At 39.5% G+C, this 24,391-nt stretch overlaps 1 protein-coding gene across 2 annotated transcripts in view; it reads left to right on the top strand.

Moving 5' to 3' along the window:
* Positions 1-24,157, top strand: part of ptchd4 (patched domain containing 4) — a 58,344-nt gene extending 34,187 nt beyond the window's left edge. The window contains exons 3-4 of one of the 2 annotated variants that reach the window (XM_071478547.1): positions 1,015-20,487; positions 22,989-24,157. In XM_071478547.1, coding sequence (XP_071334648.1) covers positions 1,015-2,696 — 1,682 coding nt within the window. In that variant the 3' untranslated portion in view covers positions 2,697-20,487; positions 22,989-24,157. Of the gene's footprint in view, positions 1-1,014; positions 20,488-22,922 lie in introns of both variants that reach the window. The other variant, XM_071478546.1, reaches the window with a different exon arrangement.
* The last annotated feature ends 234 nt before the right edge of the window (positions 24,158-24,391 follow it).

Consider the following 24,391-nt stretch of genomic DNA (forward strand, 5'->3'; position numbering starts at 1 on the left):
TAGAAAATGACACGCTCCTTAACATCCTATTTGGTAACTGGTGAAGGGAAACATGTGGATGCCCCTGGTGTAACGTTGGGAAAACCAGGAGTGTGAATTTCCTCTGTCTCCACACCCTCCAAACCAACTGACACTAACTAATTGACTTGCAGCACAGCTTAATAAAACTAAAAGCAGGAAGAGGCATCTAGCTGACTCATTACATACGCCTAATCCTTTATAGTTAATTAACTTTTTTTCCTCTGTCAAACAAGGGGAAATTTATAAAGCTGTCAAGGGGAGCAATCCCCCTTACTTCCCTGTCCACCTGCGAGATCTGAAAAGAATATTTTAAAGCTGATGTTAGCAGAAAAACATGAAGATAGGCCAAATCCATTGTTCACTCTTACAGAAATATTTATGTGGTGGAGGTACCTCCGTCACCCCCCATCAGAAATGCAGCTCTGGCATTTTACAGATAAACGAACAGTGCGCATTGGGTAGTTGGGTGTTCCTGTGTGGGGCCAAGGATGTTCAAACGTATGTTAATCTGCCGTGTCACATTAATTTTGTGTTGATGTTTTTTTTAATACAGCTCATCATCTTTTGTACTGAACATTCCACCAACAATTTCAAAGTTGGTTCAAGCCTTTGAAATTGTTTGTCCCCTTTCATTGTCTATGCAGAAAATGAGCAGGACTTCGAGAAACTAGGATGCCTGAAATAATTCTTTATATAATCATTCTATGGGGTGGCTGTGGCTCAGGAGATAGAGCGGGTCGTCCACTAATTAGAAGGTCGGTGGTTCGATCCCCGGCTCCTCCAGGCTGCATGTCGAAGTGTCCTTGGGCAAGATACTAAAACCCATATTGCCTACCTTATGCAATGGTACAACAAAATATCTAAAATCCTTCTGAGACATGGACCATTTTACTTCCTTGGAATGATCATATCATGCAAATGGAACACTTTTCCAGGCTTTGTTGTTTTTGATGTGCACAATATTAACACATCTCTCTCTCTCTTTTCTTCTAGGCCATGGAACCAAAGGAGTGTTCGAGTTGCTAGCAGGCTGGAGGAGAACAAGGGAAAACCTGCCCTTCAAGGAGCGTGTGGCGGACGCTTTTGCTGATGTGATGGTGTGCTACACCATGACAAGCTCACTCTACATCATCACCTTTGGCATGGGAGCTAGCCCTTTCACCAACATTGAGTCGGTGAAAATTTTCTGCCAGAGCATGTGCGTCGCCATACTGGTCAACTACTTCTACGTCTTCTCTTTCTATGGCTCCTGCCTAGTGTTTGCTGGACAGCTGGAGCAGAACCGCTATCACAGTGTTTTCTGTTGTAAAATCCCCTCAGTAGAGTATCTGGACCGCCAGCCAACTTGGTTTAAAACCATGATGAGTGATGGCCATGACCTGTCCACGCACCACGACAGCGTCCCCTATCAGAATCACTTCATACAGCATTTCCTGCGAGAGCATTACACAGAGTGGATTACCAACACTTATGTCAAACCCTTTGTGGTCATTCTCTATCTCATCTATGCCTCTTTCTCATTCATGGGATGTTTACAAATCAGTGATGGATCGAATATCGTCAACCTGCTGGCTAGTAACTCTCCGAGTGTTTCGTATGCTCTGACCCAGCAGAAGTACTTCAGTAATTACAGTCCTGTGATTGGGTTTTACATTTATGAGCCCATTGAGTACTGGAACTCCACGGTGCAAGAGCACCTGAAGACTCTGAGTCATGGCTTCAATAAGATCTCCTGGATGGACAACTTTTTCCACTACCTGCGGGTGGTCAATGTGAGTGCATCAACTAAGAGCGACTTCATCACCATCCTTAAAAGCTCCTTCCTGCGCAGCCCGGAATATCAGCACTTCACTGAGGACATCATATTCTCCAAGAACCGTGAAACCGATGAGTATGATATCATTGCCTCAAGGATGTACTTGGTGGCGCGGACGACTGAGAAGAAACGCGAGGAGGTGGTGGAGCTTCTGGAAAAGCTTCGTCCGTTGATGCTAATCAACAGCATCAAGTTCATTGCCTTCAATCCCACGTTTGTGTTCATGGACCGCTACAGCTCCTCCGTCATCTCGCCCATCCTGACCTCAGGCTTCAGCGTGCTCACTATCCTCATCCTCACTTTCTTCCTGGTCATCAACCCCTTGGGGAACTTCTGGCTCATTCTCACAGTCACATCCGTGGAGTTGGGCGTTCTGGGTTTGATGACCCTCTGGAACGTTGGCATGGACAGCATCTCAATCCTGTGCCTTATTTATACCCTCAACTTCGCCATGGATCACTGTGCACCACACCTGTACACTTTTGTGCTGGCCACCGAGCACACTAGGACGCAGTGCATCAAGTTGGCACTGGAGGAGCACGGGGCTGCCATCCTGCAGAACACATCCTGCTTTGTGATCGGGATCATGCCCTTGGTGTTTGTGCCTTCCAATTTGACCTACACACTGTTCAAGTGCTCCCTCCTCACTGCGGGCTGCACTGTGCTGCACTGCTTTGTCATCCTGCCTGTCTTCCTGACCTTCTTCCCGCCCTCCAAAAAGAGACACAAGAAAAAGAAACGGGCAAAGCGGAAAGAGCGGGAGAGGGAGAGGGAACGGGAAAGGGAGAGGGAAAGAGAAAGGGAGGAGATTGAGTGCATTGAAGTCAGGGAGAATCCTGATCATGTGACAAACGTCTGAGTAGTTTGTAATTTTAGCAGTGCATATCAGTGGGTATCCGTCAAGTTATTGGTGGATGAGAGGTGTTCTCCAGTTGTTAGGCACCTCTAGAGGTGCAGGGGAGGCCGTTATGTCCCCTGAGGAGTGGGCACTCGTCACTCCCAACCAATAGCAGCTAAGCTGGCCAGAGTAGAGCGCAGCCCCACTGGTCAGTCATTCAGTCCTTCAGTCTGGACAGTGTATCTCATTTGCACAAACTGCAATATGCTCATGGTTCTAAAGCTCTTTCCCAACTATTTGGTATAAAAAAACAAGTTAGTTGCCAGAACCTATGCTTGCTAAATCTGTAAGTAAATTCTCAACATACAGTATGTTAGTCCATTTCAATATTAGCAATTCTATGTTCATCTCCTGCAGCCCTTACCTCAAAGACAGTGAGTGAGGAGCATTGCAGTCTGTTGGTGAAAGTGTGTAGGGTGATAACACAAAAGTGTACAGATTATAACTGTGCAGGAGACGACTGTGCACGCACCTTACTCCTCACAACTTGATAACACAAAAAGAAACCAAATTCTGTGGAAAGAGAGAAATTGTGGACCGAAAGCACACTGCATGCTTTTCTGTAACATGAAAAATAGCTGAACAGCTGAACTGGGCAGATGGCATACACTGTGTCCATTATGAAGAATTATCTAGCACATTGCATTATGTGAATAGAATTGTCAAGGTTTATGTAAGCAGGAGGCAAATATTTCTGCGTTGTTCCAGAAGTCATATGAGGTCTCAGGCAATGGCAAAAGAAACTGCAGTGGGCTGCAGCCTATGAGGAGGAAGTGATAAGTGACTATTGTGCAGCAGTGCTTGAAAAGGCAGTAATCTTAGAGTATGACTTACGCAAATCCTAAACTGCTTTTGCAGACCAGTAAAACCAAAAGTGAAGAGGTGTTTCCATGGCTGGATATATCAAACTTTCTAGCATATTGATAACAGTGGAAAATTTCTGTGAGAGTACAAATATCTTTGTGATCCACTTACAAAAGCTCACAGGCATGGCACTGGTAATTGGAAGGTCTGAATGTGATTCAGTAGTTGCAGTGGTGCCATAAACTTTTTTCTTTGAAAGATTTATTTAAAAAAAAAAACGAACAAACAAACAAAAAAAAATCTCACCAAGTTTGAACTTTCACACAGAACAACCATGACTCATGAATTGTTCCAGCTGATTTGACTGCTATTCAGTGTTGTTCAGGTTTGTGAAGCAGATTATGAAGCAGGCTTTAAACTAAGCAGTGAGGCCCTTTCTGTAAAGTACACAGTCTCTGAATAGTGTGAACTGATAGAGAGCTGAAGGGAAACTACAACTTACGGGTTTTGTTCCAGATGTTCAAAATCACATTTAACAAATGACTAAAAATCCAGCCCTGCAACATGACCTTGCTGAAGAGCATGTTGTTCACTCCATTTGTCTAGATAAGAATAGTACATTTAAAAAAGCAATGCATTGTTTTTCTTCATATTTTTCCTATTTTTTATTATAATGTTTGTGTTTTCTCAGCCTTTAAGCTGAAATAGTCAATATTTTTTATGTTGACAATGGATCAAATAACTAAGTGTAAAATAAAAAGGGTCGATCATAGTGACAAGGTCGCAGAAAATTATCACCCAACTCTGCAGCTCCCCCTCAACCTTTTACCATCACTCTGCTCATTGTTAAGTTTGTACAACCCACAACATAACTGTTTGAGTTCACTCCCACTACTCTCATCAGCCTTGTTACCAGCAGCAGGCAGCTTTTGCCTGTGGAAAAGCTTTATTAAAGCCTCCCAGCACTACATGCCCTGCAGCAAACAAACAAACTTTGCAACTAGCAGATGAACATAGTGGAGCACTTAGCAGTGATAGAGATTTTCCTAAGGAGCTGGTGGAAACCAAAACAGAGCTAATAGGAGATTGAATACGACTCCAAATGAGTGCTAATGTTGCTCCGTGGCTGTTGGATGTGTACATAGGAAGTTTGCTGACATATTTGCCACAACTATTTAGTAAGGTGATAAATTGTCAGTGTTTTGTTTTGTTTCTGCTGCTCACATGTGGCCAAAAAGAAAAATCAATTTATGCTGCTTTAATGAAAACCCTTTTACCCTGGAAGGTTTTTCATTAAGACCTTCATGGGTTAATATCAACATCTTGATAGACTGGACAGGCTACTAGCTAAGGAAGACAGTTACGATGTATAATATCTGCAAGGCTATGCTAAGAAAATGTCAGTTTTTTTGTTTTGTTTTTTTGTTATTACTATCAAATTTATCCTTTATTTTTTTACAACAATAAAGGGTTTGCATAATAGCACATACACTTACTGAGCACTTTATGAAGATTACCTTACTAATAGTGGTTAGGGCTTCCCTTTGCACTCAAACAGTCTCAGTTCTTTGTGGCCTGGATTCCACAAGATGTTGGAAACTTTCCTTTGAGACTCTGATCCATGTTGATGAGACTGCATCACATAATTTCTGCAGATTTGTCATCTGCACATTCATGCTGCAAATCTCCTGTTTTACCACATCCAAAAGGTGTTCTACTGGATTCAGATCTGGTGACTTGGTTAGCCACTGATGTTCACTGAAATCATGAAAACGGTTTGAGATGACTTTTGTATTGTGACATTATCCTGCTGGAAGTTGCCAGTAGAAGATGGTAAACTGTGGCCATAGAGGGAAGCACATGGTCAGCAACAATACTCAGATAGGCTGTGGCGTTCAAACCATGATTGATTGGTATTAAGGGGCCCAGAGTGAGCTAAGAAAACATTCCCCACGCCATTAGACCACCACCACCAACCTGGTCTGTTGACATAAGGCAGATGAGGTCCATGGATTCATGCTGTTGACACCAAATTCTGACCCTAAACATCTGCTGCCTCAGCAGAAATCTAGATTCTCTAGACCAGATTCTCTCTATGTTTGTCCAGTCTTCAACTGTCCAGTGTTGGTGAGCCTGTGTCCACTGCAGCCTCAGATTCCTGTTCTTGGCTGATAGGAGAGGAACCTGACATGGTCTTCTTTTCATGGTAGTCCATCAGCCTCAAGGTTCAGCGAGTTGTCCATTCTGCTCACCACAGTCATAAAGAGTGGTTATCTGAGTTACCATGGTTCCATCAGCTCCAACCAGTCTTGCCATTCTCCTTTCACCCCTCTCATCAACAAGACATTTTTGTCCACAGGTATGCTGCTTACTGGATGTTTTTTTTGTGTTTGGCTCCATTCTGCGTAAAAACTCTAGAGACTGACAGATCAGCAGTTTCAGAAATATTCAAACCAGCATCTGACACCAACAATCCTGCCACTGTCAAAGTCACTGAGATCACATTTTTTTCCTGTTCTGATGTTTGATGTGAACATTAACTGAAGCTCCTGACCTATTTTATGCATTGCAGTGCTGCCACATCTTTGGCTGATTGGATAACTGCATGAATAAGCAGGTGTTCAGGTGTTCCAAATAAAGTGCTCATTGAGTGTATGAATATACAGTAAACAGTATATATTGACAAAACCTGAAGCTTGTCCATGTAGTAGGTACATGTATTTAAATTTTACTTGAAATAACATGTCTCTCTATAGATGCCCCTCTTAAATATTCAGTCCAAAATGGCTTCCCTTTCCCCATTGGCTAAACAGCATTATCTATGTCTGCCAAAGCCCGATAAGAATCTCTGTTGCAGTCCCAGAACAAACACACTCAAGGTCATCAGGCCCAACAGATATCAATCTCACACTGACCTCTGGCAGGCTGATCTTAGCCAGTGGCATGTGAGCAGATGTGGCTGATTGCTGACCAGTCAATACCTTCTTAGGAGACTGACTGGGTCTTACAGGGCTGACATTGAGGAGGACACTGCTGTCTTATTTCTTTGCGCTGCCAACAAGAAAGTGGATGACTCTAACACAGGTCAGGTAATCAGGCAGCTGGAGGGAGGCTAGAGTGTTCCTCCTGGACCAAATGTCAGTGAAGATGTACTGTATGTGTTGATGTTTGACAAAGGAGTGCACACAAATTATTAGTTATCAAAAAGGCTATTAAAGCTGCTCCTTATGTAGATTAATATCGGGAAAAACAAAAGAGAAACAAAAAGTGAAAGCATCATCTTGTACTTGTCATACTTTACCGTGAACACATCTCCTGCTTTTGTGGAATTCAAAAGTAAGTGTTGAATTGTCAAGAACCTTGTATCTCTCATCAACCAGACATTGCCCTATTAGAGATGAGGAGTTTATGGTGAGCTACTATCTGTAGCAGCTGCAGTGACCGCCACATTATGTAAAAGCCATGTCATGTATGTATAGCAAGAAGGCATGAAAATGTTTGAAAAATGGGAAAGAAATGAAAATCTTAAATAATTTATTTCACAAAATGGACTGTGTTTGCATGGCACTGTATTGTATGTATGCATGTATTTAATTTTCCTGTATGAAGTCTGCGTATTTTTTTAATTTTTTAATTTTGCTACGCTGTAGTGCTTTATGTTTGTTGTTTCAATGGATATTCTGTAACACCATGTGCTGCAAAAGAACAAAATGAGTCATAACTGTTCCAAAACTAAAGCCAGAGGATATTTCATGTGTAAAATACCTGTAAATTACTTTTTTCTATATTTTTTAAGAAAAAATATACTATAGAAAGATTTTTAATGACAGAATTTTCTTAAAAAAAAGAATAAAAAGGGAAAAAAGTTGAACACAGTAGGCCAGTAACAAACAGTGGAATGTTACCAGTATACTAGATCTTATTCCTTGCACACTACAGTGTCAATGTTTGTTGATGATTCACATTTCTATGTGGAAAACTGTTGCCACCATTTTATTGTTTGTTTGTGTGTCTTGACTCTTTATAACATCTACTTAGCACTCACATTTATTCAGCAGCCCCTTTTTTAAACAACAGAACACTCTGTCACGCTTAGTAATGACCGTTTTTAACAAAAAAACGCAGGTTAGAAATTTACAAAATGTAGATGGAATCTCCAGTTTATGTCATGAAATACATCTGTTACACTTTGCTATATGGCAGGACGAGCTTAGCAGCTAAGATATCAATATTTACCATTATTGTTAACTCTTCTGAAGCATCAATCCTAGATATAATTGGTGTATTTTTATCACTGCTGCATAGAAAGCTATTGCCACTTGCTTTTTTACAATTAGCATCATTCCAAATGCCAAGTGCTCTCTGATTAGGCTACTGTGTATTTCAGTAGCATCATTAGAAACTCATAGAAATTATTCTAATACGACAACACACTGAGGGCTTACTAATAGGTTATTGAAATAGCATGTTATATGAGATATTTAAAACACAAGTAATATTATTTTTGGCAATCTTGAAGAATGGGGCTGCCATCATGAGTGTTTTCCTAATGTCAACAAATCCCTTGAGAAGACCAAAACCAACAGTTTGTCAGTTTCTCAATACTTTCCAGCTTCTCTGCCATTTCTGCATCACTCAGGCCAAAAAGGCAAAATAACCTCCTAAAAACAGCTTGGCCCTGTAGTATTCATGACATTTTACTCAAACTGGAGTAAATAGAGCATTTGTAAAGCTATTTATATCTGAATATTGGTGAAATTTAATGTTCTACTGAGCATCTACAGCAGCAGGATGTGATAAACTGACCAGACACTAATTACATTACGTGTTTGTTTGCCATTCTAAATTAATGCAGCGATATTAAAAACAGCAACAGCTGAGCCTCAGCAGAAGAGCTTGGAGCTTGGGTTATTTGTGTAACCAACAACAACAAACAAAAAAGGACCTTCAGTGTGGCAACCACACAAATTTGATTTTAAAAGTATATCATATTTGCATGAATCTGACCAGTGAAGTCAACCCACAGTACTGAAAGTAAGAAGAAGAAATTGGGACTTACTGGGTAAATGAGGCCAAAACTGATCAGAAAATAATAAATGTGAAATTACAGGTAAGGACATTTTTCTTTCCTAGTTTTAAAAATGTATATTGTTTGCATTAGCTTTATTTATCTCTCTGCAGTGGTATTAAACACATGGGCCCCCATAACTGTACTATATTCAGAGATTAACAAGGTATTTAGGGCTGACAAACAGCAACATTAACTGTGACAAACACAAGGCTATGGCTACATGCTGACACATACACACACCATAGAGCCTCTTTAGGCAGAACTGCTAGCTCAGCTGCATCACAAAGCTCTGCCAGACTCCCTGTCTTTCCATCAGAGAAAAGGAAAGTCTGACAGTAGCTTCTGTTAGCTTGACTTCATGTTAAGCTGAGCAGGGGTCAGTCCATCTCCCCCGTGTCCCCTGACCCTACATGTCAAAAACTATGTGGCCACGAGGCCATACCTCCTACAGCCATTGCCCCATGTCATGTCATCCAGCGCGACAGTGCGGCTCACTGATGTTTGTACTGGTGGGAGTGGATTGGTGATTTTAGTCTTCTCATGGGAATTGTAGGCAATGAAAAAATTGTCAGTCTCATTCTTCAAAAAGTAAACCTGGTGTTCTTTCTAATGACATGCGGTCTGCTCATCCAAGTACGTGTTCCTTTCTTCAGACAACTACACATTTGTTGTTAATTCAGGTCGTTTGAGAAGCATTTATACATCTGCTTTATCATCATATGAAAACTAACTTTCATCTAGAAATGCAAATAGATAATAGTGACCATTTTATAGTCAGTCAAACCACTTTAAGTGTTTCCCACTTTCTAATGTCGCAAATTAGTCATTAGATCCTGCTGTGGTATTGCCCCTTTTGTCTTCTATGGTGATACTGTGACATGACAGATGATGTATCCATATGACATATGGGCTGCAAACGGAGTGTTAGGTCAGGTTACCTCAGAATCTTTTTTTTTCACGAGACAATAGAGTACAATGCATGATAATCAAAACGCAAAAGCAGAATTCAGAAATATATACAACAAAACCTTTGCTGGTATTTCAAAAGTCAGTGTTTCGGCAGGAAGATGAGAGTACTGTAAGTCTCATGGAGTCCTTTTGACCATGCACCAGCACATTTTCAGTTTCTACAACCAGGGACAGCACAATATTTCCACAATACAGGGCAATAAAATTATGCAATCACCACTTCGCTTGTTGAATAATCTACTTGGTAAATCGGTTTCAGCCACAGCCTCAGAGGACAAATTACCGTTTTATTGTAACTCATCTATCTTGTGTGTCAAACCACAAAAATAGGCTCATGCTCCCCTCATCCATCAAACCTGTTATTTAATGGCGTCTAGTTCAGCATTTTCGATGATGTCTCAACATTGTGTAGAAGGTAACAAGCTCAAACGGAAGTGAGGTTATTTTAGTAACCTTAGTCCCACTGAGTTCAGTTCCTGTTGATAAAACAAGCATATTCTTTACACTTATTACACTGAGTCCTAAATCTACCTATCTATCTATCTATCTATCTATCTATCTATCTATCTATCTATCTATCTATCTATCAAGATGATTTATGATGATCTATCAGCAATGATTTGTTTTCTTCATTATTCATTTTAAATTCTAACCCATGGCAATACTTATATACTTATCGGTTTGCATTGTTATCAAATAGCTACTTTTGTACTACTGTTTCCCTGTCCTTGCCCGCACAACATTGTCAGACTGATGGTCATGTATAATTTGCCTGGTGTGACTTTTTTTGACCGAAACATCCAGAACAAGTAGTATATAGTAGTATAATGTGCCCATGTAACTCTAGTAAGAGTACACTTGGTTGTTTGTTCTTATTATAAGTATGCATTTGGAGGATTCTGGCCTGTTTGATTTAGCCAAAGTCTGAGCCTTATACTGTGTCTTAAAAGGGTATACCACCTAATTTAAGAAGGTACATATGCACTGCGGTTTCTTTGGACAGTCCATTTAGTCCTATTAGCATGGTCAGCTCTCCCTCAAACCACACACTGCAAATAATTATTGCAAATGGCAAAGGAAGACATATTTAGGTTTATATAAGGTTGTTAACCCCATAAAGATCCCTAAAAACAGGAATATGTTATGTATCTGCAGGATTGCGGGTAATGCTTTGATTACTGGATAGACTGCACAAAGCTTTCTACTTCTGGACTACCAAGAAGTAATTCTGAATAAATTAAGTCTTGTTTTACTGTATAAATTTGGTTAAACAAAAAAAACAAAAACATAAAAAGTTAAGTGGCCCTGCTGTCTCTTTAAACTGTACCATATTATTATACCAAACTAAGATCAAAATTAAGACATGTTTAACTTTACAAACTTTTCATCCAAAAGTGTAATAAATGATGTGGTTCCCAGAACATTCTTTAACATGGGACTAAGTTTTACTAAAAACAGCCATAGTGTCTTCAAATGACAGTTATGAAATAAAGGTGAATGCTAAAGCATAAATAACAGTGTACAGATAGGCAGTCATTAAGGCAGTGACTGACTCAGTATTGTCAATTATACAGCAACGTTTATGTATCCAAAGTTTGCTAACAGTAGCCACAAAAAAGCTCCTGATCATGCCAGAACAATAAAGGTTACATTAGCAGAACCCTGAGTGTATTTAAATAACATGGGTGTGTTTTATTGCTTATATATTCCACTTATCCCTGCAGCCACCAGGTGACCAAAAGTCAATGCCAGGACATCCAATGCTGACGTCAGTTTCACGTAGAATACTGAAGACAGCTGATATTGATATTTTGTTGGTTTTAAGTTGTTGAGTAATCAAAATCCAACGTCTTCCAAATGTCTAATGCCAACGACCTCTTGATATACAGAGAGAGACATTCTAGTTGTGACTGAACCCCAACATTTGCTTCATATCACTTTGTCAGTTAGCCAATGTTGGGTTCATTTTCAACCAAAATTTAACATCTGTCTGACATTAGTCTAATGTCTTTCTGAAGTTACATTGATGGTGGCTGCTGGATTATTTTCAAGAGGGAGATGTGTTATTTTTTCTTTAAAAACTCATATACTATCACTTTAAATGTTCAAAGAATATTGTATAGTTTTTCAGATGTTCTGCAGAGCTTTATGAAAAGTAACAGTACTTTGTCCACAAGTGATAATTATGAGATTATTTCAAATGTTTAAACATGGTGCAACAGCAGAAGTCAGAAGCATCATAAAGTTGGCATAAGTGGAGGGTTTCCATTGGTTTTATGATTCTGGTTAATAAACTTTCTGGGAGTCAAAATCTTCTTTGAATTTTGTTCAAGAGTTAGTTCCCACCAGGGCACATTACAGTATTTGCTGGATGTAGAGTGCTAAAATCCAACAACAGTTTGCCACTGGGTCATTTGCAGTATGCAAAAATGCCCATCGAGTGTTACTTAATTGTTACTTAGGAATGTTCTGGGAATATTTCAAGTTTTGGAGAATGTTCCCTTAAATTTCTGAACGTGTCTACAACTTTCCTGAATGGAGGACGTAGTTGCTTGAACATTTTGTGAAACAGGAATGTATAATTTTAACTGAACAGTGGCAACAATGTCCACAAGTGACAAATGTGAAATGATGTTGCTAATTTTGCTAAAATATTATGTAACCGTAGCATAAATCGAGAATGGTCATCAGGAGTCATCAAGTCATCAGTCAGTCAGCTACACAGTAATTTATCTCAAGTTTACTAATGTTAGCTAACATTAGCCAACATAAGCTACTGGTCATACCAGAGCAAGAAAGATTGTATTTGCAGAACCCCTGTATTGAACCAAGTTGAATCAGGTGTAGAAAAATCAGATAAAACTACAAGTTCCTGCTGATGAATCTGCAGTACATTTGAAAATGCCTTTCAGATTGGACATCTCAGCTACTGTCTGGTTCTAGTGAGCTGCTCCAAACATAACATTTTCCTCAGTTCTGGTTTTGGAGTGGAAATGATCGTGATGACTGATCAGACTTTTTGTACCTGACGAGTTGTTTCTCAAACTGGGTGGTATTCCTCTTTTAAGTGTTGTAAGCACCTTGGTAGCGTCATAAGTCCATGCTCTTCATGTAACCAGTAGCATTGCCTTACATATATTTTCCGGTATTTGGGGTACTTTTCTTACGTTAAGACTGAGATATCAATGTACCGTATGTCTTCAGAACCAGGTGCAGGAAAGATCACTGTGAAGAGACAACATTGTTGACTGTTTGCATGTTGTATGAGTAGGTGAGTTTGAAGGTAACTTGTCATTTGATAATGCTCCAATACTGTAGAATTTAGGCTCAATCTCAATGCCTTTCTCATCCCCATTCATCTTATAACAATCACTCAGAGTCACATGACGTTGTACCTGTGTTGTTGCCATGAAGCTGAGAGAAGAGCGTGCATGTATGTGCCCAGAGATTATGGTTCACATGGTGCGATTTTGCTGAAATTGTAATCCCCTTCTCACCACCTCAAATCACTGCTAATATACCCCATCTTATGTAAATGCTAATGTCACACAGCTGTTAGACCAGTGTACAGCTCTGCATGGCTTTGTATCCTACACGAACACGCGCACACACGTCGCCAAGGTATACTCTTCAAAGTAGACCAGGAAGTCACCAACCCAGTCTTTGTTTTGCCCGTTTTTCTGGTCGACTTCTTAGTAGCTGGCGGAGCTGGAAGTCTGTTTTGCTAATCTATGCCTCTTACCAAGCAAGCTAGAAGATTTAACCTCATTTGACTGCGGTGACAGAGAGAGAACTACAAGAGGGGGGAAAAAAGAGAGTGAGGCAAGGATGAGAGAAATGTAAGAGGGAGGAAGAGATAAAGAAAGAAGGATGCCAGCAAAACAGGAGGTAAGCCCTCATTTGAATTTGAGAAGATTTCAGCTGCAGGGATGATGGGAAGTTTTCCAATGAGGGGAGTTGTCGTATGAATGGAGACTGACTGCGGCACTGAGGGGAAATGTTCATATTAAGTTCTCTGCTGATGTAATGAGTCTTACTGGCTTCGTTTACTCATAGCACACACAAAATGTAGATTTGATTGTTTCAGTGGGAAGTGACTGCACCTTGAAAAGGGCAGATTTTACCACTGTTGTCAAGACAGTGTTAGTGTTATTTACCCTAGATGAAAAGGGAATTATCTCAGATTTTATGACTTCTTCACATGAGCATTCTACAGGGGTACTCCAGCATGTTAGTGTTGTCATAAACTTGGGGGAGCCTGGGAGAAACTGATTAAAACTGGTCAAAATTGATGCAGTAAAAGCCAAAATATCCTATTTTTTAATTCCTACTATGCAGGGGTCGGATTAACCCACAATTAGGTCCCAGGGCTCATTGTTTTAGAAAATGTACCAGTTCAGCATAACATTAACTGACATGTTAAAGGTCTACATGAACACGATGTACATATGTTTTTGTTCTTGCTTCTATCACTGGTTTAAAGTGGGTGTGGCTCAGTTGGATACAGATGATGTCACATATTTCAATTCTCCAATCGGAGTTTAGCAACATTCGAATCAAAATGGGATCACTGTTGAGGAGTTGTTTGATCACAGTATGTGGTCATCAAATGTGTTAAAACCACACCCACACAGTCCTGATGAGACAGATTAACTGAGTTTTTCAGTGTTAAAGCTCAGTATATATGTTTTTTTTATTACCGAACTTTAACTTCTGTTGTTCCTTATTGCTATTTCATGTCTTATATAAATGTTGTAGGGGAAAAAAAAGAACTGAAAGCCAGTTTTAGAGGCTTTAAAGGTGTAGACACATTTCACACACTTTTACACCACATTACAACTCAGGCTTCCTGCTAATTGATTTATAGTTTCTAAAACAAGATAACCCTGATGACATTATCTGGGTTATGTTTTTTAGACTCACTCCCTGGTTCATTGATTTGATGTGTAAAATTGCTGGAGTGCCCCTGTCACTCTTGCTAAATGAGAATTCGGCTTTTACTTTTGGTCTGTTTTTTTCACAGCTTGATGGTATATTTCAAAACTAATACGTCTTATATGGAGGCTGCAGAGAAAGTGGAAGACATGTGGGTGCCTGGGCTTGAAACTGCATGACGATGGAAGTTTTACTGTACACGGCGACATCATAGTGGCTTTTTACAATCCCCTATCGCTTTACTTCCTGAACCGACGGAGACTGGCAGCGGGAGCGGCTGCTGTCGTGTTGTGCTCTGTTGCAGTATTATTGCGCCAAGCTGCCTTGGCCAGAGATATTTTTGGCTCCCACCTTGTCTTAATCCTGTCGTGATTCTCCGATGGATTATTCATACTTCCTCTCTCCCTCCCCGCCTCCCCTCCACACCCCACCTTCTTCCCCTCTCACCCCGCCTCCTCTCTTTCTCACCCTTTTTTTTTTCCTTTCTTCATTTTACACTACCCCATCCTCCTCCTCCCTCCTGAGCACCTTCCCTTAGCACCACCACCAGTCTTCCTCTTAATATAGCCATATCATTATCATGCCTGCATGATCCCAGCCTGAAAGTGTGCAATCCCATGCTGGGGATCACTTCTATAATTTATTCATTCATTATGTTATATAATGTATCTGCAGCTCTCCCCACACCCTCCAAATATATAAATAAATAAATACTAAATCAATAATCCTGTTAACACCGCAACCGACCTTTTAATGTATCCCTCTCCCCTCTCCCCTTCATTTAGATTGCTTTTGCTCATAACCTGTTGAAGCAGTCTGAATTCCCCGCTGAGGGCTGCTGTGATAATTACTTCCATAGAATTGTCTCCTTTGCTCTTTTCCTCTCCCTCTCTACCTAAAGAAAGACCACGAAGACTTCTGACAATGAACGGAGTTGAAAGTATATGAATATATACATTTCACCAGAGACAGAGGAGTCCATTAGCTCTTGCTGAACATGAGAGGACCACGAGTGAGAGGAAAATCTTTTATTATATTATTTATAGTTTGGGACTATCACTGTGCAAAAATTGCTCACGAGGAAAGGAGTGATGAAAGGAAGTTGTTGGTCGTGTGCTGAGTGAAAATAATGTTCAGACTCAGTTGGTTATCCAGGTAACTGTAGTTCTAATACTCAAGCTTGGGCTGTGTCTCAAATCGGATTCTTCAGTCAGTGCACTCACATGTAATACAGTGTGTATACGGTATAATAGCTGGTGTAGTGTTGTGAATGTGACCAGGATAGTTTTGTTTCAGATCAATTGTTGCAGTTGTTAACTCACCGGAAATGACAACTACAACATGTGATCAAGATTGTCGCCAGTTTGCTTTTCACACTTGACCTGAAAACGAACGTGTTACTTTCCTGTCTGTGCCCCCTGTGTCATGCCACATGGAAATTTCGCCGCCGCCAACGTCTCCTCCCTCTGCGGTCGCCGTTTTCACAAGTTTGAAAATACATTGGTGGTCCCTTCCCTTCCGCTACGTAGCCAAGGGGCAACCATTGAGGGTGAGAAGTCACTGTCGTTTTACACTCAATTTTGTGACCAATTTGAGTTGCACCATCCAGGTAGTTCTAGTGCACTGCGTGTTGCTGCACCTGTCAATGTTAACGCACCTGTGCACTCAAAACAGCAAGTGCGAATATGGAAGTATGTGAATTGAGACACAGCATTAGTTTGTCTAAAGAGATTGAACAGATCAAATTTGTATGTCCACACTAAGCCAGCTGAATTTGAAAATGCCCCATTTTCTCTCTCGACACAACATTTTACTTCTTAAAATGAGAACAATTGTGACCTGATGTGTACTTTGTGTTTTTAAGTCTATTTTCTTCCATTTTACATGTGCAGCTACATTGATTGTTTATTGGGCTCTGGGTGACCTACACTCAGTAGAGTCCCTGAATGCACCCTGTATAGACACACATGGAGGGCTGCAGCTGCTGCAGCATGTTGCACATGCATGTTGCACATGCTGCACAGGCTGTGTAGACATCATGCAAGCTTCTGTTTCTCTCACCCAAACACTGTGGGTTGATGCATCTGACACCGTTTGTGTGTTTTATTGTATAGACATACCTTTTCGAAAACAATTATGTAAACCTTGTCAGTCTTTTTGCTGCCTGTAAATATTTTTGCGATCGCTCATTTTATTATCACTATAGCAGATTCTCATTACAGGTGTTGGGATTAAGTTGTATTTATGCTGCTTTTGATCCGTGTCTCAGTGCAGCAAGGCAGGATTTACTCTTTGTGTGATTCATAGGCAGCTTTTATAGGAGCTCCTAGAAACATAGAAATATATTGATGGTAAAATTTGTGCAAACAGCCTGATTAAGCCTGTGTACAGATTAATAGGGGAAAAATATTCAGAGAATTTGGTTTGATATTGACCTTTTATTGTTTTTAGACCCATGAATGAAAGCAAGGATTAATAATCTATGTTTGAAAAACAGATATATAACAAATGTCCCCTCCTGTAAGCTGCACATGATGGAGTGATAAGCAGCCACGCAGAGCTGAGTATAAGTCAGACACTGTGCAAGTCCTGCTGATGCATTTACATGTGATAAAGTACAGGGAATATGTTTTAAAATATAACGTGTGCTTTAACAGTCAAAGATGGATTGTGGAATTCCATACGCAAAGATTTTCATGAAAACCTTTTTTTCTATCATATGTCCCTGAAGCAGCTTTATAAGTGCTGTTTTGAATGACAACAGAAACAGAAGATAATGTGAATGAGAATTGAGTGTCAGAAGCTACCAGATGCCACTTTCACCTTGTTCTAGGATTTTAGTGCAGACAGAGATCTTTACAAAAAATCACCTGGAAATGAGGATTCATAAGTAGAGTTGGTTTTATTTACATAGGCCAATATCATAAATCACAAATTTGCTTTCAAGGGACTTTACAATCTGCTCAGCACACAACACCCTTGATCATTAGATCATAAAAAACAAAACTCATTTCAAAGGGAGACAAATTGAAGAAAGCATGTTACTTACACATTTTAAAATGAGCTGGCTCAGTGTTGACTTACTTAAAGACTTTCATGACTACAGCAGTGCTGGCTGGGTGCTGAGTTGCTTCAGTGGCCTGTTGACAGGAGAAGTCGAGAGTTTAAAGCTGCAGTGATGAGTCAGTATGAGTCAGTTAATCAACCTGCTTTCAACAGAAAAAATGATCTGCATCTCTTTTGATGAGTATTTTAAGTTATTTATCAGGCAAAAAAAAAAAAAAAACCTCTTTCCAGTACTAGCTTGTTATTTGTGAAGATTTTTTCTTTTCCATTGTCTTATGCAACACTTAATTTAATTTTACCATTCAGTTTGACTAATTTAACCATTTTGACATAGCAAACAATTTGATGACATCACCTCGGGCTTTAAGAAATTGAGATGGGCATTTTTCACTATTTTCGGACACTTATAGACCAAATGATTAATGAGTTAATAACCAGCTGTTTAATCGATCAAGAAAACAATAGTTGTAATTTGTCACAACCAAGTTTCTAAAATAAAGTCATAGCACAAAAAAAGAGATATAATAGGAAAAAAAAAGTAGTTCTGATACACATTTAATGTCGTTTTAGGCAGTGTAATAGTATCGTAATATTTATCATTATACGGATTAATATTTAAATTCACCCAAAGTCTTCAATAGATGTCGAGAAATTAAAATTTGGATGAATCATCCACTGCAGTTGCTCATAAATAACCTAGGTATGCATGAAATAGCTACAACACCAATACTTCAGCATGCACTGGCCCTTTGGTCGTCACTGATGTTCTGAAATAGACACACATTATTCAATAAGGATTAGATGAAAGCAAATACATCATGTCAGCTCGTGTGTGTTTTTGTGATGTGTGTGGCTTCTGTTGCAGCTGTACTCTCATGAACTCTACTTTCCTCTCAGATGTCAACATCAGCTTTGTGGAATAACACAAACCTTCACAGCAGCAGCAAATGAACAAGCAGTCTTCCATAAATGCAGACATCTAGGTGATAGGTTGTCAGCGGGAAAAAGACCTCTCGGACATCCTAGCTTGGTCATCAAAAATAAATGATAGAAAATAGAAACAGCAAAGGAAAAAATAACATGCAGAAGGGTCAGACTGAAATCACCTGGGTGAAATATTATCCTGAATCCTTTTTCTAAAGCTTTTCACAGTGACTGAATTGAGAGGCCAACAGCATCATCTGCCCAAATTTTCCAATTCTGGCAGCGACTGCCAAGTCAAAAATGATCCGGACGTAAACGTGGAAGGATTTTGGATAGAATTTGAGCCCAGGCTTGTGTACTGTATACATTACTCTTGTAGCGAGGAGCTGAACCCCACCGATCAGACCAGCCAGAAGTAGAAACCATAGTGAGTCGATGATATACAGGAATGTCTCAGTTTCAATTTATTAGAAGACGTATGCTTTTGAATGCTTTGAATATTTTAAATGTAAACTCTTTTTCTACTGCCTGCTATGTTGAAGCTATAAATAGTATGCATATGATCAATCTTTTATACTTGACAGAACAAAAAACATGATTTTCATTAAAAGAGCTTTTGTCTATGAACTACTTGCGGTGACTTCTGTTGTTTTTGTTGTCTATTTTTAATTTTAGTACATTTCCATCAGCCAAAATGAAAAACATGACGTAGTGACAGTTCGGCTTTCTTCTCCTTCTTCAGAAGCTAAAAGCATCTCATCATCATTATCTCATTATTGCGATTAAACACCTGAAGTGTTGTTTGTCACCACAGCACTTAAAGCTGCTGTTGACAACATTTTCATGGATTCATATTAACATACTTTACAGGTAATAAAATACATCAGAACACTTTTATTACCAAAGATGAGTGGTAAAAAGGTCATAAATTCCGAGGCAGTGAAACCCCCCTCCTCAGCTACTCTAACTTTGAAACGCATTTAAATAACATAAGGGGGTTCATTGTTGGTGGTGTGTTGGTACAAGTACCAGTGAGAAACACATGACTCAAGCAATCAGATAATTGTGTAGGTTTAAATGGGCTAGCCACAGCAACTAATTAACTAACGTTTAGTGCTAAAAGACTTGAAAAGACTCACTAGTTTAGCAACATTAAGGCTACATATGCAACACTCTCTTAAAGGGCCTATTTGTAGGTTTTACTATTGGGACATAGCCAGTGTAAGCATGAACAACTGTTTACTTACCAGTCTTGCCAAAAGCTTCAGCCATCATCGCTTTTACAATACAAAAGGTTAAAAAGAATGCTGTCTGAGCAGCGATACAGTGACTCAGTATCGGAAAGTCATGAGCTGGTCCAACTGGGCTGCGGCTAGCTGGTTAGCATACTACCTTAAGTAGAAGAAAAGAAGTGATATAATATGAAGGAAAACGAGGGGTGCCCTCCACCACTGGAGATGGCTCTTGAGTAAAGGAGTGAAGTTTGGTGTTGAACTCGTAACTTTTTCTCTAGACTGGTAAGTAAATAGCTGTTAATGTTAACATTGACTATGTAGCAGTAGCAAAACTAAGAAATAATTCCTAAAATGTAATGTAATGCATGGACATACAAAAGACATGTAGACATTGTGGTTTAACCCACAGAGTCAGCCTACATTTCGAGGGTGTTTGCCATCAGCAGCTAGCATTGTCTCATTGACTGACCAAGCTCAACAAAGTCTGAATGACCCGCTGAATGTTGACTAATCTGTAAAGAGCTAGCAGCTAAAAAGACAACACGTAAGAAAAAAAAAAAAAAGTTAGCGGGCTAGCTGTCTTCCTACACCACCAGCCTCTGCACCAAGATAACATGTCTGTGAATGAACACACAGAAATGAAGTGACATTTAACTCCTTTATAATACAATGAGACATGATTTCAGGAGTTTACCACTTGGGAAGGTGTAATGACAGGAGTCTCATCCTCTGTCTCCACAACTGCAAGGTAAAAAGTAGAATGACTTTCTGATTTCATCATTGAAAAGCTTTACTGCACATTCAGGCTGAAAGCATCCAGAACATCAAATTGACCAAAAGTCAATCATTTTCCAAGTCAGCCAGTGAGACACTGGCTGACTTGGCAGCAAGCAGCGGCTTGCCCGTTGGCAGAGAGTCTTAGGGCGGTGGGCATCATTAAAAAGTCCAGGCAACTTTATGGTAATGAGCTATGACGTGGAATGTAGAAGTGCTCCTTTCTAGAGATCACAACCCTGTAAACTTTTGTTCCCATTACGGTGGTGGGATTCCCCATCCTTGTCCCTGTTTGCTTGCAAGGACTTAGATAAAACAAAAACAATGCATTGACAAAGGTGAACATGCTAGCTAGCACCAAAACAAGCATTCCTTTGCTAGCTGTCTAAGTCAGAGCACCCACAAACTTCAGTAATGTCCTAGGCAGGGCAGCCAGAGAGAATTTTTCCACTCTTGCCTCTTTTGGTCCGACTTACAGTTAGGCACCTTTGGTTATACTTTTTGTCAACAGATTCCTGCTGTTTTGATTATGTCACACTCAATCTTCTATGTAGGCGTCTGTGGCTTCTGTCTGGTTTCAGCTGAGACCTTTGGATTTGTGTGCAGCTGTGATTCCTATTTTTACACCACTTACAGCAATCACCAGATTGCCCACATGTGCCTTTGCTTTACAACTGTTGTCCCACTGCTGCCTTCATGAGAGACAAGCTCAATAAACCTGACAGTGTAGTCAAAGTTTAGATTTACAGGGAGTGGAGCAATGAGAGCTGACCAACACATATTTAACAAGAGGCTGACATCGCTACCAGAACCAATTACCTGATTAATATCAAGATCACAAGGAAGCAAAGTTTGTCATCTCAAAATGACTGAGGCGAAACAAAAACTACCATCAGCAGCTGCTCCTCACTTCGCTATTCAACAAATTACATCCATCAAAGTGTTTTTTGGCAAATTAACTAACAGCTCCAGTGGTGCTGCTCTTTGACAAATGGAAGAAAATTGTGGTTTTACAGAGCAGTTTCCCTGTGTGAAAGTGTGAAATGATTAAAGTGGGAAATTGGACAGTGCCGAACCAGGTCTTGGCAAAGCTTCCCAGCATTAATCAAAGTTGAAGGCAATTCGCAGTATCAGCCTGGTGCTAATATGCTAACATGGTAAACAGCGTAGAAATGAAATTTGTTTAATTCACGTTTTGAGGAGAATCTGACTGCAACCATGCTGACATTTACATAAAATATATACAGTATACAGTATGTGTCTATCATAACAAAATACAGTATGTACAATGTACAGGTCTCTTCCTCTGGCCTATCTAAAAAATATTAACATAGGATTTCCAATATAAATGTTTTTCTTTTGTTTGTTTTCATGTTTGCAGGTGAAATTATTGTACCTCTAATCTGTTCAAACCTTTGAATGGAAGCCAAGTTCTGACACGAAGTTAAGTCAATAATGAGTCAAAATTATGATAGTAAGTCAAAAATAAAAAATCTGAGTGAATCAACAATATTTCACTCCCTCATTCTAAAAAAAAAATGGTTGCACACTTATTCATTATTATATTTAACCACAAGTAAAAGTTCTGCATTCAAAATGTTTCTTAAGCAAAATAACATCAAAATTGACTCATCAAAAGTAGTAGTATCAAAAGTAAAAGCCCCTGCTAGTGTTCTATTATATACTGGATTATTATGATGTGACAGTAATATGTGGTGGTTCAGATGCAGCGAATTGATTAGATTAATCTGTAACAAAGAATCTAAATCTAAATCTAAAAAGAAAATCTAAATCTGTAAAGTAACAAGTAGATCTAGCTGTAAAACAAATGTGGTGAAGTAATAATGCAAAATTGTCCTCTGAAATGCTTACACTAGCATAAAATTGAAATACTTAAGTACCTCAGTAATGTACATACGTGCAGTACTTGAGTAAATGACAAACAATGAGACCAATTAGGGTCAGTAATGATGTGTATGGTATAAAAAAGCAAAGAAAGCAGAAACATAATAAATTTAGAAGCTTCAGTGGTATATATGCTCACTGAATGAGTTGTCAATATTCTCCACCAGCATCACCAAAACACTAAATTAGGGAATATCTGTAGGAAGAATCTGTAAAAAGAAGCTGTTCTGGATGCTCCTGGTGGTTCATCACCTTATTTATTCTTTATTTCCCACCTGTCTCCATGTGTGTTCTGGTATTTTTGACCTAAGCTCATCGATACTAATTAAAAAAGCAAATCAGATAATGAAACTAGTCTGTCTGGCACGGTGAGAAGAAGGTGAAAAAAGCAGGCACAAACGGGAGGAGTGAGAAAGAGGAGAAAGAGAAGGTAGCTCTGAATTCTTCTAAACCTGTCACATTTCATCCCTAAATCCTTCTCACCCTCTGCTGCCTGTTTGCCAGAATCTCTCCAGAAATGAAATATTCATCGGAGCCCTGGATTTTATCTGTTGCTTATCATCCTGACAGCCTCCTCCTCTGCTGCTGCTGCTGTGGTCACCACTGCCACAGCTGCGAGGCCACCGCTGCCACCTGCATTACCGCATTACCGCTGTCAGCAACGACACCTACTGTAGGTTTGCACTGTTTATTAAAAGAGCTCCTCCAGATATGCAATGACCGTCCTCCTGCTACACATCCAGCCACCCTCCCTTTCTTTCTTCCTCCCGCCCACACAGGAAGCCAAGAAGAAGAACAAAATGGTGAATACAGTACAGTGTAATGAGGGAGAGGGGGTGTCTGTCTGGGAGCAGATATGACAGAAATGGGAAGGAGGAATGGAAGATACAGGGCAGTGTGGTGCACTGGGGAGAGCACCATTAATGTACATGCCTGTGATGTCCCCCATTGGCCCGAAATCTGCTGAAATCACAGCAGATTTCAATTAGGAAATTATAGAACATAATCCATATCACTGGAGGGGGGAACTAAAAAAGCACTGGCTCAATTTTTAGAGCTTTTAAAATAAATTCACAGATTTGCAATCAGTCACGCTCGTGATGCCGAAAGTGGTATGGGTCTTCAAACAAAGAGCAACTGCGCCACCTACAGGATTCTCTGCACTCAACTGTTTGATATTTCATTTTCATTTAGTGCACAAACTGTTCTCTAGAGTTGAGCTTGAAAGTGGCTAAATAAAAGCACACTAGTCACAGATGACACTGTGGGGTATAATTAATTTGTTACTTGAAATTAAAAGCAAGTGATTGTGGAAAGACCTGTTAAGGTCATGTTTCAGATAGCTGGGCAGAGTTAACACAAAAGACATGCTTGCAACCTCGCATGCACTGATACTTATTCACTGCTCTTTTTCTTTGTATTATTTTGTATTTTTTTCTGTTTTAAATTTACTTTTTCATTTCAATAAATATCTATTTTTTATTTTCCTGTACTGTTTAAAACTTTCTAAAAGATTAAGTCTCTATCTTTATGTATGCAATATAGTCGTTTATATGTATCTATGTTGCATTACTGTCATTTAATCACCTGTTGTGTTCAAAATTCACTGAAGAAATAAAATGAAATTTTAAAATGCCACACAGATTTCTTGTAATCAACTCCCATGTGTTCCATCTCTGTGCTAGTTCTTGATTTGTTTTAGTTTTATTGAGTTTTATTGTTTGTAAATTGTTTATAGTTTTATTGTTACTGGTTTAACTTTACTGCCCTGTAGAGAACTTTGTTTATGGGCTTTGAAAAGTGCTAAACAAATATTAATTATTCCAATAGCAGTTTGTTACTTACAGTATTTCCTAATGACAAATGAATGCATAGGGGTCAAAGGTCAGCATTACCAAGGAGTGGCTCGAATATGAAAGCCAGGTAATAGTACTAAAAGGTCACAATCTCGTCTTGTCCTCTGCACTTGTGAA

Source organism: Trachinotus anak, unplaced genomic scaffold (genome assembly GCF_046630095.1).
Source record: "Trachinotus anak isolate AG129_WGS33_773 ecotype Australia unplaced genomic scaffold, CSIRO_AGI_Tana_v1 ptg000005l, whole genome shotgun sequence".
NCBI lineage: Eukaryota > Metazoa > Chordata > Actinopteri > Carangiformes > Carangidae > Trachinotus > Trachinotus anak.